The sequence below is a fragment of the Periplaneta americana genome, chromosome 1, assembly GCF_040183065.1.
Source record: "Periplaneta americana isolate PAMFEO1 chromosome 1, P.americana_PAMFEO1_priV1, whole genome shotgun sequence".
In the NCBI taxonomy this organism is placed as follows: domain Eukaryota; kingdom Metazoa; phylum Arthropoda; class Insecta; order Blattodea; family Blattidae; genus Periplaneta; species Periplaneta americana.
The window spans coordinates 104,251,264-104,266,515 of record NC_091117.1 but is presented as its reverse complement, the minus strand read 5'-3'; the positions used below and the strand labels follow the sequence as shown (position 1 = coordinate 104,266,515).

At 34.4% G+C, this 15,252-nt stretch overlaps 1 protein-coding gene across 5 annotated transcripts in view; it reads left to right on the top strand.

The window, feature by feature from the left end:
- Positions 1-15,252, top strand: part of LOC138699235 (solute carrier family 12 member 9) — a 139,942-nt gene that overhangs the window by 91,207 nt on the left and 33,483 nt on the right. For 4 of the 5 annotated variants that reach the window (XM_069825202.1, XM_069825205.1, XM_069825203.1 and 1 more), the window contains 3 exons: positions 563-680; positions 6,265-6,429; positions 11,870-12,009. In XM_069825202.1, coding sequence (XP_069681303.1) covers positions 563-680; positions 6,265-6,429; positions 11,870-12,009 — 423 coding nt within the window. The remainder of the gene's footprint in view (positions 1-562; positions 681-6,264; positions 6,430-11,869; positions 12,010-15,252) is intronic. The other variant, XM_069825204.1, reaches the window with a different exon arrangement.

The window sequence follows — 15,252 nt, the reverse complement described above, 5'->3', positions numbered from 1 at the left end:
GAGTATCTTCTGGGGATCTACCAAGCCGTTCATTCTGGCCATTGTCCGATAGAGCTTGAAAGGAAGAAACCAGGGCCAGTTGTTCAATCTCGATGACTTACAACTGCTTATAGGATTCTCCACTTGTATGTGAGCTGTAGTAACCCTTCACATAATTTAGTGTGCATAGCTGAGAAATGCCATGCTTTGGAACGAAGTCTGACTATGCAGCATAAATCAACATTTGACACTGGAGTATACTACTAAGGGTAGGTGGAGGGATGGGGCTGGAAGTGCAACCACCTCCTCATAGTGAGCCCTGGGTTATTTTTGAGTGTAAATTTAGAGAAATAGGCGAAGAGTTGCACTACGAAATAAAATTTGAAAACAGACATAGAGCATTAGGCTCACAAAACTTTAGAGCTGATGCGGAGACACAGGATATTGTCGAATTACTATTTTCTTTTTTTTCTACATTCTTTCTGCCACTAATAGCAACTTTTCCGCACTAGCCACCTTCATTTTTCAAGAAAGTTTTTTTTTCGATACACCCTAATGTTTACTATAAATCTTTGTGCTTCAGGTCATCAGATATACAATATATTGACGTATGGCCTGTGAACTTCTTCAATCCTGATGATGAAGATCCATTTGATACAACCAGCTTGTTCATGCTACAGTTAGCTTGTATCATCAACATGGTAAGTTGAAGTATAGAACAGAATTGTCTTTCTGTGGGAGCTTGCATGTGAGTTCTTTATGTGCTTTATCCTTGATTCTGACAAGGCAGTTGCTGAGTGTTAGTTTAGTACGTCTTCTTCTTCTTCTTCTTCTTCTTCTTCTTCTTCTTCTTCCAGTCCTCCCTGGTATTCTCTTCCAATACTTCTTGCCATGGTTCCCTCTTTTTTCAACATCCCTCCTTATTTGATCTTCTCATCTTGTCCTAGGTCTTCCAACAGTTTTTTCCCATTTACTTTCAGTTTCAGTGCCTTGTTTGGTAATCCCTTCACCCATCCTCATAACATGCCCAGACCATCTAATTCTGTTTTCCTCCAATATATCCTGCAATTTTGCAATTGAGGACGTCACCCGAATAAGGGCGTATACAGCAAAATGCAGTTCTGATGTAAACTAATTTCAATGTTTGTAAGCTGTCAGGTTCATCATAGTTGAGTCGAAAAAAATGATTAATTACTGTTAAATAGTTTGGAGGATATTTAAAACAAAATTATTGAAACATAACAACAAGTAGTATGTTCTGCTATTAGTAAATAAATATAATATGGAACTCTGTATACGCCCTTTTTCCGGCGACAATATATTTCAGTAGTGTCTTTAATTATTCTGATGTTCTAGGTGTCTTACTTTGGACGAAAATTAATTATGTATGAGAATATCTCGTACTTTATTAATAATATTGTCTTAAAAAGTAAAATAAAATAAATTCAACAAAATAAAATATACATTTACTATAACATATTAAATAAAAATATTGAATAATTACGCAAGTAGGCCTACAAAATAACATCACATTTTCAGTTTATGATTTTCTTGTTCTTATATTATGTTCTTTTCTTCTTTGTGCATCATCTATTGTTGTTAGCGTCATCTTCACCATTGCGGGATGATGTCCGGGCTTTATTCAGAATTGAGTTCAGTCAACTTTGGCCATCTTCATCTAAAAACTGTAACAGTTCTCTTAAGTTCTTCGCCTTGGAGGGTTCCAAAGGCACTGGGTTCATTTGTGTTAGACTCAAAAGTTTCAGCTGCGACACTTCCATTTCCGTCTTCCAAATGGTGAAAGGAACAAATTTCGCCGAGTATGAGATTCAAGCTGAAAATAGCCCTGATATACTGTATTGAAATTGTTTATTCTTTTGCATCATGATTGAATGAGGGCGATTTATCATTGAGGATGTCACCTGAAACCAGTTTATTCTGAACTGTTGTTAATCGTTTCTCTAACATTTGCAATAGAGTCAATAGAAAGTTTAGACACACATTGATTTTTTACCCCCATTATAGAAAACACTATAGGCCTATTTCCACAAATTATCCCTATTCCTGTATGCTTGAAGTTTCTTAGTTTTTAGATTCACTCTTTCAAGGCAAGAAGTAATAAAATGATACTGTTCTAATTTCGAACCCATGTCCCAAAAGCGTTTGAAAATAGAGAGTTGATCGTCCTTTGAAATTTCATGTGTACACATTTTCATACATCATCTTCTTACCGGTGTAAATGACTTCGCTTCCATTTCCTTGCCTGTACAAGTTGTGTATGACTTGCCACTGTTTCTATTTATTTTCCATTCTTCAGTTTTCCATTTAGTTTTCTTCACAAGCTTCTTTTCTCCCATATTTTCGGTCATGATTCACTGCTGCATCTGACAACCTGAAGTAGGCCTAAACATCAAATATTAGTCTGCTACAGACTGGCTTGCAACAGCATGTGACTGCCTCTGTAGTAGTTGCGTTCACTCGTTCAACGTAAACGTGTAATATTGTGTTAAGTATTGCAGCTAGACTTACGAAAATTACTACAGTGTACTATACGCATTCAACTATCTAATCCCTTGATCGTCGGAAAACAGGCATATAAGGGTATACGCCGTTATTCGGGTGATGTCCTCAATTCCAAAAATATTTATTGTAGCTTCATTTTTAACTCTGTCTCTTCGTGTGTTCTGTACTATACTGCTAAGAAATTTCATCTCTGTCACCTGAATTCTGCTCTGATTTTTTTGTCATAGTCGAAGCTTCCACTGCATATGTCAAGACTGGTTTAAAATGTCAATTATACATTATTTTATTGCACTTCTCAAATATGTCTCCATTCCTAGTAAACCTTTCACTTGTTGGTAACATCTACCACTATACTGTTTTCTTTTAGTAATTTCATGTTGTATTTTACCATCATTATTCTCTTCACTTCCCAAATACTTAAAATTTTCTACTTCCTCTAAATGTTTTCCATTTAATTTAATTCTAAGTTTTGATTTTGGTATTCTTGCTATTTTCGTTGCTATAGTTTTTTCTTCGTTTAGTTTTAATCCATATTCATTTTAGTTAATTACTTACAAATGGCTTTTAGAGAACCCAGAGGTTCATTGCCGTCCTCACATAAGCCCGCCATCTACCCCCATCTTGAGTAAGATTAATCCAGTCCCTATCATCATATCCCACCTCCCTCAAATGTATTTTAATATTATCCTCCCATCTATGTCTCAGCATCCCCAAAGGTTTTTTTCCCCTCATGCTTCCCAACTAACACTATACTCATTTCTGGATTCACCCATACATGCTACATGCCCTACCCATCTCAAATGTCTGGATTTAATGTTCCTAATTATGTTAGGTGAAGAATACAGTGCGTGCAATTCTGGATTGTGTAACTTCCTCCATTTTCCTGATTTATTAATTCATTCACCTGCCATAACAGATGACCTTGTAGGTCCAGAAAACAATTTCAGAAAAATACATATATGGAATAGAGAGAAATAAGAAATATATTAATATAATAGATAGTAATCAAGTGCAATATGCAATTTAGAAAGTTAAGAATTTAAACATTATATAAATGATTATGTAAAATGCCTATGGATTTCTTAAAGATATTTAAACAAATATGTTTAATATCTTGGGATGTTATATCATATTGCTTCAAAATGTCAGTAGTATATTTATATTCCGATCTGCGGGCACCAAAAAGCAAACCGCTCACCTTCCATGTGTAATCAGTTGCATTATACCTCACTCAAGTGAGGAACACATGGGCGGTAAATGACTTATTTTTTTTTATCAACCGCTAAGGCTAGACATTCATCCTTTTTGAACCGTACAGTTGCGTCCAATATTACTGCCTTTTTCGTCTGTCTATTAAGAGCAATTATATCTGCTCGTCTGTTACTGCTATCCTCAGATATACAGTATGCGCCAAAATATACAGTACTGGAACAATATGTTACTGTTATTTGTTGTTGTTAGTTATCAGGATGATAATGTAAATGTTCAGAATGTTCTCCATTGTGCTGTAGACAGTGTTCATAATGATCACGTAGATTTTGAAACATATTCTGGAATATAGGATGCTGCAGAGTCCTGAAATACGAGACGATCTTCTGATGTAATGCAGGCACAGTTGTGGGTGGATCATTACAGTTGAAAATGTTCTCCTTAAACATTCCCCACATGTAAGCATCAGGTGGTGTAAGATCGGGGGAATGTGATGGGTAGGGGAACTCAGTCTCGTGGGAAATGATTCGTCCTGGAAAGGTTTCTTGCAGCATAGCCAGAGACTGTCGAGTGGTGTGGCAAGTCGCCTCGTCTTGTAGAACCACTGTCTATTCATCTGAATGTTTCTGGCATGATAAAACCTTCTTAGATCCTGAATAAATGGCCTGACCACCATGTTCCTATAACGTTTCTGGGTAAGAGTAAGAGGTATACCATCATCATCCTCAATGAAATATGGACCTAGACACCGTTTCCTGACACTCGGCCCACCTTGATAACCATTTCCATACGAGCGAAAATAATACTCCACTATGAACACTTTTTCCTCTGTCACGAGACCCATTGTCAATTCCAACCACACAGCACAACGTTCGTTATACAACTAGCAAGACATAATGGTGGTGCAACAACATGCAGATGCACAAGCATGTGCATGCAGGCTGCGCGAAATCCAGTACTGTATATTTTGGCACATACCGTACAATGTACTTCTTCATGTACTTCAATATTTTTAGTTTTCTTTAAATTATATTGTACGAAGATATGTGAACTACTTCCTTTTCCTGTCTTCCCATCTCACACATAAAGAAAGGAGAAAACACTGAGTCGACTGCGTTCCATTTAAACTCTTTGGAGACATCTTATATGCCTGATGCAACATGCCTGTGCTATCTGTAGTTCTATGTGCATTGGTATGCAAACATTCTAGGAAAATGAGCAATTGAGTGTCAAGTCTTTACTTGTAAAGGTAGTATTACTACCTTCATATTCTGTGTTTCACTGTATATTTACATGCATTAATTTAGGGGATAAACTAATACTGTATGTAAAATTGAAGGTGTCATACATAATAAGGAATAGAAAAAACCTACTCTGTACTATTCCTCTCAGAAGGGGATACTTATTACTTTTTTTTTATTAGTACTTCAAACTGAAGGAGGCTTTTGGCCTCATTCACAAGCTTCTTCCATTCTTCTCTATCTTGTGATCTCTCTTCACTCCCTCCTGCTTGGTTCAGGTTAAAGATGACTTGATTCCTCCATCTGAGTTTGGGTCTTTCCTGTGATTTTTGTCCACTAGAGTTTCCCTGCCAAGCTGTTTAATAGGAATGTCTTCTCTAATCATATCCTATCCAACTGAGTTTTTTGCTTTTGACTATCATGTCTGGTTCAGAAAATAAGGATCTGATTTCTGTGTTTTTTTTTCTTCTTCTTCTTGATCGCCAGATTGCGTCTTCATTTATTGGGCCAAAAATTTTTCACAGCACTTTGTTTTCGAAAACTATTAATTTGTGTTTAGCCTGTTTTGTAAGGGAACATGTTTCCATACCATGAATTAGGACTGGTTCTGATCTTATATTGTATGACCTAAGTATGTAAATTCTCGGACCTTCTCAAATTCTAAATTCCCTATTTTCAATGATCTCTTGTTTTGGCGGTTTCTTGACATTTCCATGTAATTTTTTTTTTTTTTTTATGTTTATGGAGAAGCCGACTTTACTTGCTTCTTACAGTTTAGGTCCTGTGTTGTGAGAACTACAGTACTGTAGTAGCTTGTATTGTGTTTTCCAGAACCAGGTTGAAAAGTAGTGGAGATAATCCATCTCCCTGTCTCACTCCATTATATATATATATATATATATATATATATATATATATATATATATATATTTATGTTAAATTTTTCTGTTAATTCACCAGCTATTTTAACTGTGCATTTTGAGAAAGGAATAGAAGTAATAATTTACCGTGTCATAACTTTACAGCCCATTACATGAAAAATATTGCTGATATTGGAAGGAAGAGACAGAATGTGGAAACATTTATGCAATTGTTGTGCTGTTTACTTATTAGAGAGTATTTTGTGTATTAAGTTTAAGAGTATGTTTCCTTTTCCTTGTTTATGTTTTATAAAGTACTTTGTCAGTCTTGAACATTGTAATTGGGCTTTGCCTATTATGTTCAATAACAAATAAATAAATGTTTTAAATGTTTGTTTCTTTAGTCAGCTTTTTACTTAGACAGTCTATACTAAATTGTTATGTTCCTACAGGTCCCAGGTTGGAAGAATTTGCATCTTCGGGTATTCCTGTGTGAGAAGTACCAGCAACAGGATGATGTAAGCAGCAATAACTCAGCAGGAGTGCCTTCTCAGAGAAACATCCATCGCCTGCGCCAGCTGCTTCAGATGTTGCGTATAGCTGCCACAATACACGAGGTATGAGTTTAGTTTGAGTACAGAATTCTCAGGTTTGTAGTCTAGTTGTTGTAATAAACCACCATATATGATATGATATGATATGATATATGATATGATATGATATGATATATGATATGATATGATATGATATGATATGATATGATATGATATGATATATGATATATGATATATGATACATGATATGATATGATATGATATGATATGATATGATATGGTATGATATGATATGATATATGATATGATATGATATATGATATGATATGATATATGATATGATATGATATATTTCGTCCAGCACTTCCTTACATGTAATGGTGGACCTCATATTTATTATAATTATAGCCTATGGTGCCATCATTACCATTTATTACATTAAGGGCCGATTTCACCAAACATATTTAATTTTAATTGTTACTGAAAGTTATTTTCATTCACTCTTAAAGGGACAGTGTAGTTCACCAACACAAATTGGGCTTCAAGCTCTCTTTAAACTGCATTTAAGTTAATTGGTAAATATTTGGTCATTTAAATAATTAATCCTGTATTAACGACGATAATTTTCATCACAGCGAAGAGAATGGTGGACTTGGTATTTCAAAATGGTGAACTTTTATCAAGACGACAAGGATAATTTCCGAAAGATCGAACCCGAGTCCTTGGTTCTATGTACCAAGCACTCTAACCATTGAGCTACGCCGAAGTTCAATCGATAGCACCAGATCGAATCCCTCTCCTCCAATGTTTTTCTCTTTGTGGCTCGACTCCAAGTTCGACATGTTGACAACATACATATATAAATTAATTACTTATAATTAATTTACTTTATTTTATTAGTTTGGTGAAAGGCAGATGAATGAAATCGAATGAAATATGATTTAACTTCCGTATTTAAGTTAAATTACAGTTAATTAATTGTAGGTTAGTAACATGTTGGTGAAATCAGCCCTAACACTTACTTGTATTCGGCTTGTAATTACTACATCAGTGCTAATATATCCTCTTATTGCTTTGTCTCTCCTATTTTATACTTATCCTAAATTCTTTTGCTTGCTCGCTATTTAGGAACTAATTCTGATAGTAGCCCTTACTAAGTGCCCTGCCATATACAATAGTGACTACTCTTTCTACCCTTCTTTAATTATTAATTGTATCCTACTTTATCTGTCGTCACTGCTTTCCTTAGAACCATTCTATATTTCTCTAATACTGTAGGTACTAATAACACTAGGGAACAACTGTTCTGCAGTAAAAAAGAAAGTTGGTTATTGGTATGGAAACCGAAACCCTGAGTTCGAAGATAATTTCGTTTTTTATATCACGTCTAGTTTTGTTACATTTTCATTTTTTTTATATGTATCGCCATGCAGTATTCACTATACGTTAAGCCGAGGTGCCCCTCGCTGATGGCATTAAATGTCCACAACTAAATATTTTTGTTGTAATATTTATCTTAGAATGCAGAATGATGTTTCATCATCCCATGCCCTATCACCCCATCTTCTTTTTCACTTTGCCGAGAAGTTGTTGTTCACAGAAAACCCTAATATGCAGTTCTTAAATCTTGTCAGTTGAACAGTTGGCTTACTTCTGTGAACACGTATAAATTTTGTTATGTGGTGTCCCTAGAATCATAGTGCAAAAGCTTAATTTTAAAAACTGAATGTGGCAAGTACATCAGGATTGCATAGAAGATAGTGTGTACAAAAGCCTCAGAAGTTTTGCTATATTTGTGGGTGTTATATGTTCGATGAAAAAGTACGTAAAATAGATTCGTTTGTAAAGAAGCTATATTTTGCGTACTTCAAAATAAAGGTTGGTGACATGGATAAATCATTTCCACCTCATAGTGCGTGTAACAGTTATGTAGAAGGATTGTGTTACTGATATGGAGGAAAATGGAAGGCAATACCATTGTGACTGTTATTTTTGTATGTGTAATGTTACTGGTTACAACAAGAAAAACAATAAATCAATTAAGTATTCAAATCTTCAATAAGTTTTGAGCCTGTTCCCTGTTCCTCATGCACCTGATTTACCTGTACCTACATCACCAACAAACTTAGGTGACAGTGAATCTGAAAGCAATCCCAGACAAATTTGACAATTCACCGAAAAAATGTACCCAACCCAAGCTGAATGATTTGATAAGGGGATTAGGACTCACCAAAAAGAAAAGTGAATTACTAGGCTCTAGGCTGCATGAGAAGAACATGTTGGCACCTGGAGTTACATTTTCGTGGTACAGGAATCGTCAATAACTTTTCCGGAAATACTATACACAAGAAGATAGACTGGTATATTGTACAGATGTGAGAAATTTACTAAAACACTTGGGAGAGGAGGTATATGAGCCCCAAAGTTGAAGCCTTTTTTATTGATTCTTCAGAAAGAAGCCTTAAGGCAGTATTGCTTCGTAACGGCAATAAATTAGCGTCCATACCACTTGCACATTCTACAGTCCTATCGGAATAATATGAAGCATTAAGGTTGGTTCTTGAAAAAGTTAAATATCATAAACATGAGTGGCAAATATGCAGTGACCTGAAGGTTGTTGGTTTACTATTGGACAACAAGGAGCATACACAAAATTTTCGTGCTTCCTATGCGAGTGGGACAGCAGGATCAGGGACAAACATTGGAATATTTTATACTGGCCTGAAAGAAAGCAACTAACGCCAGGAGCCAAAAATATTAACAATGTAAGTCTCATTGCTCGTAAGAAAATTATACTCCCTTTGTTACATATAAAACTGGGAGTTATGAAGCAGTTTGTCAAGGCTCTAGACAAAAAGCTTTCTTCCTTTCAGTACTTATGTACGAAGTTTTCTTCATTGTCACACACTAAAATCAGAGAGGGAATATTTGATGGCCCACAAATCCGAAAGCTGATGATGGACCACCAGTACAATGAACGAAACAGAAGGAAGTGCATGGAACACATTCAAAGAAGTTGTGAAGAAATTTCTTGGTAACCTGGATCCACGGTACAAAGAAATTGTAAGAAACATGTTGGTCAAGTTCAAAGTGCTCGGTTGTAACATGAACCTAAAGCTTCAATTCGTGCATTCAAAGAAGTTGTGAAGAAATTTCTTCGTAATGTGGAGGATTCACGGTACAAAGAAACTGTAGGAAACATGTTGGACAAGTTCAAAGTGCTCAGTTGTAACATGAACCTAAAGCTTCACTTTCACCTAAAGCTCAGCGAAGAGCAAGGTGAAAGGTTCCACCAAGATCTAAAAGAGGTAGAGCATTGCTACCAGGGAGGTTGGGATGTAAATATGATGGCCGATTACTGTTGGAGTATTGCACATGATGATTCTTCCAGAGAATACTCGAGGACTTCACATACACTAAGATTCCATGGAAAGAGGAAAATTGAAACCGAGGACATCTAACATACATTCTGAAAGTAAGCTTTCTGCTCTTATAATTTCGTTTAGTAAGATGTTTTCCTTGTTTATAGGTCTAATGTTTCTATGAATTCTTAACTGTTTCTTTTATTGTTATACAACTTAGAAAAAAAAATATGGACATGTTAACGAATCAGATACACAATATAATTATATGATTTCAATGAACACACTGTAACTTATAATTTTATTTTGTGGCAAAATAACGTTTTGCTAAATAGCTAAAAAAAACCTGACATGCTACAGCAAAACAAAATGCATTTTTGAATTCAGCGCACCGAAATTAGTAAAAGTGGCACATTTATATTTATACTGCAGAAAGAAAGTTTTCATTTGTTCCCTAGTATAATTTACTACTTTAAATTGTAAAATTTCTCTATTACTTCTCAATCTTTTCCCAGTTCCACTTTGTCATTCTATTATTGTCTACTATTATACTTATCACAATTCATTACTCCATAGGTGCCTTTTAGTTTCATTATCCCTGTTAACACTACAAGTTAAACTCTTCGCTGTATCCTACTTTATTCATCGTAACTGTTTGCTCTAGTACCATTCTTTATTTACATAATATTTATAATTCATTACTTTTAAATTATACAATTTTCCTACTCTCTTCTCGATCTTCCTGTCAGCTCCACTTTATCACTGTATCTATGCTTATTTTTTTATATTTATCACTATCCTTTGTTTCCACAGTTTCATTTTAATTACAGTATGATCCTTTACACTATAATTAATGATTCTTCAATTAGTTCACTGTCCGCACATTTGCTTTTCACTGTTTACAACTTCCTAATCTCAACCCCACATTTTTCACTTACTAAGTTTTTTTATCATTTTTTCTCTTCTATTTATACTATTCACCTTCACTCTTTTCACAAATTCTTGAGTGACCCTCTTATTTATATATGTAATTTTCCTTCTATCCTACTTTCCTCTTATACTACCCCTTACTGTGAGCATTTCTCTTTTAAATTACTAAATTCCCTCTCTGCACACTCATTTAATCTCTGTATTGATTTAAGTATACCATCTATCGGATTATTGGTACTGGTACTGCTATGAATGGCTTCCTTGTCTGATTCTATTAGAAATATGTGATTTAGGCAATACAGTTCACTAATTAGTGATTGAGTTGTTACCTTGCTGCACATATTAAGGATGATAGATTTGGAAGAAAATATAAAATATTTTAATTTAGATGCACACAGTACATAGATTTCTTCTTCCAAATTAACTTGATTGTTTCTCGCAGGAATTGTTTGCTTAGTAACTTTTATAGTATGCATTTTTTTGTCTTCATATCTTTTGCGGTATCAATTTAAGTAAAGAAGCAATATGTCGTGACACAGTCACACTTTAGAAGAATAAAAACTGTTATTTGCCTGTATGGAAATATTTACTATGTCATGAAACACAGTGCACTAGTTAATCTTAAATAACTTCTGAATGTTTCATCATACAGTATGCTTTTAGAGATTGAACTGTAATCTCTTTTCATTCGAAATGGAATGTAATATTTTCATGCGACAACATCACTTTTTGTGTGCTTATTCGAAAATTAGAACATTGAATGTTTCTTTGTATCATCTAAGGATTCTGAACCAAGAACATTTGAGTCGAAAATATATTTCCAAAGAAATATTTAAATAACAAATAAAATGTCACTGATTACAAAATATGCTTGCTTTGAAGAGTGATATCTATCATTACAATTTGTGGATAATAGATTAATAGCTCATTAAATATCTAGAATTTTTTTTATTTTGAAGTACTTTCATATTCTCTTAATAGATTGTGCGGTAAGCCTCAGCTCTCTGTGTTTAGAATTTGTGTGCTGTTCTAAAGTCCAATTCGCATGTCAGAGAAAAGAAGATATTTTACCTAGCTCTCATGTTTCATTTGGAAAGAAACAACTTTACATTCATTCATTCGTTGTTTTCGTAACAAATTTGTCTCGATATTTTAATGTAAGGCTAGAAAAAGGCTATTATGTTACTTAGTAAAATATCTTCATTTGACAGGTTCATGGGTGGGGACAGAAAGTATCAGCCTTACGAGGTGGCTCTGTGATGCAACAGACATCTGCCTACATGAAGTCGTCCATGGAAGACAGTTACGGGAGCTCTCACTTGGATAATGCTGTTAGAGTGTACCTGCTTAGGTGAGGGAAATTTGCAAGAATCATAACATACAGTATTTATGTTTCCAGAGTAGAGAAACATTACACAAATGCATCATTCTCCATATTCACAACCTATGAATATGAACTCATATTTTCATTAAAATCTTAGTGGGGGAGGGGGGGACTTCTTATTTGTAACACTTTTGTAATTCTTCTTCTATCCACTGAACCTTCATGTCTTAAACCAGGAGTTCTCAACCTTTTGAAGATTGCAAGCACCATCCGCACATAATACTAAGTGATCGAGCACCATGAAATAAAATATGTTTTTATTAGTCTTATATGAATACATAAATGAAATAAATATAAACAGATAAATTTCAAAACACTCATACAGAATTTATATCCTTGAACTTGAATTTCGGCGAGGCTGAACATCCAACCAAATATCCGATTTTCAAGCGGTTGTGCCTAATGTTTTGCACGGTAGACAGAACACCATGTGCACTTCACCATACACGAACTCTGATGACATTTTCTGACTACATTTCCTAATTAAAAAAAAAGTGTTAGCTTGAAATAGGCCTATAATTGATTTGACACTTTGGTACATTTATCTTCATAAGTAACATATAAATCAACTGATGGACACCGGTAACAATAAAGGAAATAAGCATAATCCATAGATAAAATCTGACATGTAAACAAATACAAGAACAAAAAAAATTACAATTAGGCCTACTTACAAAATACTTGTAGAAGAGCAAATAAGTACAGACTTACTATTGTAACATTCATACTTTAAACTCACAATGCATAGGTACTTGTAAAAGAGAATTGTTAATTTAGCCTGTGCCTTTTAATTATTCTAAGTGGATGTATTAATATTTCATTAATCTTTTTAAGGAGATAAAAAATTATTAACAAAAATAAAAACACTCAAGCTATAATGAGTGTAGTTTCATGATCTGTTGCTTCTGACGATACCTAACTGCAATACCTGAATGAATGAATGAATGAATGAATGAATGAATGAATGAATGAATGAATGAATGAATGAATAAATAAATAAAAAGAGAGGAGAAAATATCAATTGAAAGGTGCACGATAATCTCGTCCTTGCAATGATTCCTGAAACTCCTGGATGGTTCAATGTCATTCTTTCGTGATCCAAAGCCGTCCACCTGAGAAAGACTCGGACATTCGTTAAACCGAACACTGGAACACTCCACGAGATGGAATCTTGTGCTGTATTGTAGCTCTGTTCTTTTAGTATTGGTTTAATAAAACAGAAGGCTCTAGGCATCTGGAAAGCTCTGCTTTACCTCTGGTAGCTGGACATAAAAAACTACTGTTTCGAAGTTGTGTTTGTGTCAGCATTCATAAGTTTATGTTCAAACTGGTAACTCCATAACGCTAGACTAAATATAGAAAGCCTTACAAGAAAAGTTTCATAGTAACTTCAATTGATATTAGAGTGGTAGCATGAAGGAAGGGAAATGGATAAGCCAGGGACGAGTATAAATGTGAAACCTTCACGGCTGCAATATGTAACTAGTGTTGAACTGTGTGAAAATTGTAAATGATTCAAATTCAAATTATGAAGTTTATGAACCTAATTGTTTTTTCTGTAGAGCAAGATTTGATTCTGCCATAAACAGAATCTATACCAGTAGAACCAGAAACAGAACCTGTAGATCTACCAATAGAACTGCAACAATCGAGAGGGGATGAAAAAAATAACATGCTACTTCTCCATCTCCCATAGGAACTTATTCAAGATGGAACAAAAATATTCCGCCAGCAAACAAATCTATATTTTCTGTAAATTCAGATTTGGAAATAAACGACAAAAGCTCTCCCATTGATGTATGCAATTTATTTGTTGTTTCGGAAATTCAATCAGAAACAAATAAATGTGCTACACAACAATCAACATCAGAAAAAATTAAGACCCTCTCAAACCAAAATCTGTATATACTGAATAGTAATTCACATGTGCTTAGTACAGAAGCCATCTGTAAGGGATTACTGGAATCAAGAGCCAATTTTATGCATCATTTTCACAAGAACAGTTGGGATGTCTCGGGATGAATTATTGACAATTTTCATAATACTGCACTTAAATGACAATGAGAAACGTATTATCAGAGAGCAGCCAGAGTATGATCTTCACTACAAAATAAAGCCAGTCTTGAATGTCCTCAGTACGAGATTTCGAGAAGTTTACACTCCAGACGAAAATCTTACAATTGATGAGGCTATCTGTCCATCTCGAGGCCGAGTATTTTTTCATGTTTATATAAAAGGAAATCCTCATAAATATGGATTAAAAGTCTATTAATTATGCGAAGGGAAAAGTTTATGCTGGTGCACACGAAGCAAATGTAAATTATTATTATTATTATTATTGTTGTTATTATTATTATTATTATTGTTGTTATTATTATTATTATTATTATTATTATTATTATTATTATTATTATTATTATTATTGTTGTTTTATAATGCCAGGCGTTTGACAATAAAGTCATTTGACCTCTTGCACTCCAATATTTTTCAAAGATATTGTCATGGTCAGCCACTGAAGCATAGATTTTGAGGTGTTCCGAATCCATTTCTTGGTTTGAGTTGCACAATGCGTAGTTAGGGGACTGATATATTCCAATTCTATGCAGATGCTTCTAAGGAGGACTGCCGGCTACAGCATGCTTGACCACAAAAGGAATGAACTAATTACAAAGGAATTGAAAATTACATCTATTTATGAACGTCTCAACCACTACAGACAAAAATGGCTTAACCATGTCAATAGGATGGACCGTTCCAGACTCCCAAGACAAATTCTCCACTATATACCACATGGAAGACGATCTTTGGAACGCCCCCTAAAAAGATGGACGGAGATTGTAACAGGCCACTAGGCCTAATACCTGCAAGGACGATGATGATGATGATGATGATGATGATGATGATGATGATGATGATGCTTGGCCAAACAGTTATGACCTGTTGCCAATCTAAATACAGCTACAGATTATTTGTGTGGTAAATCGGGAATTAACTGTGGATTATGACACTTATGGCCGGTTTGTCCAAGTAATGTTTAATTTGGCTTAACAAATGTTAAATTAACAGCTGGTTTATTTTTAACGTTTCGTTAAGATTTTTTTCATTTTTCCAACATAATTTTGTTTAAAATAACCAACACTTAACTTTAACTGTCGTTAATATTATTCTAACTACTCAACAGCAGTTGGTAATGATTTTGCATATATAAGA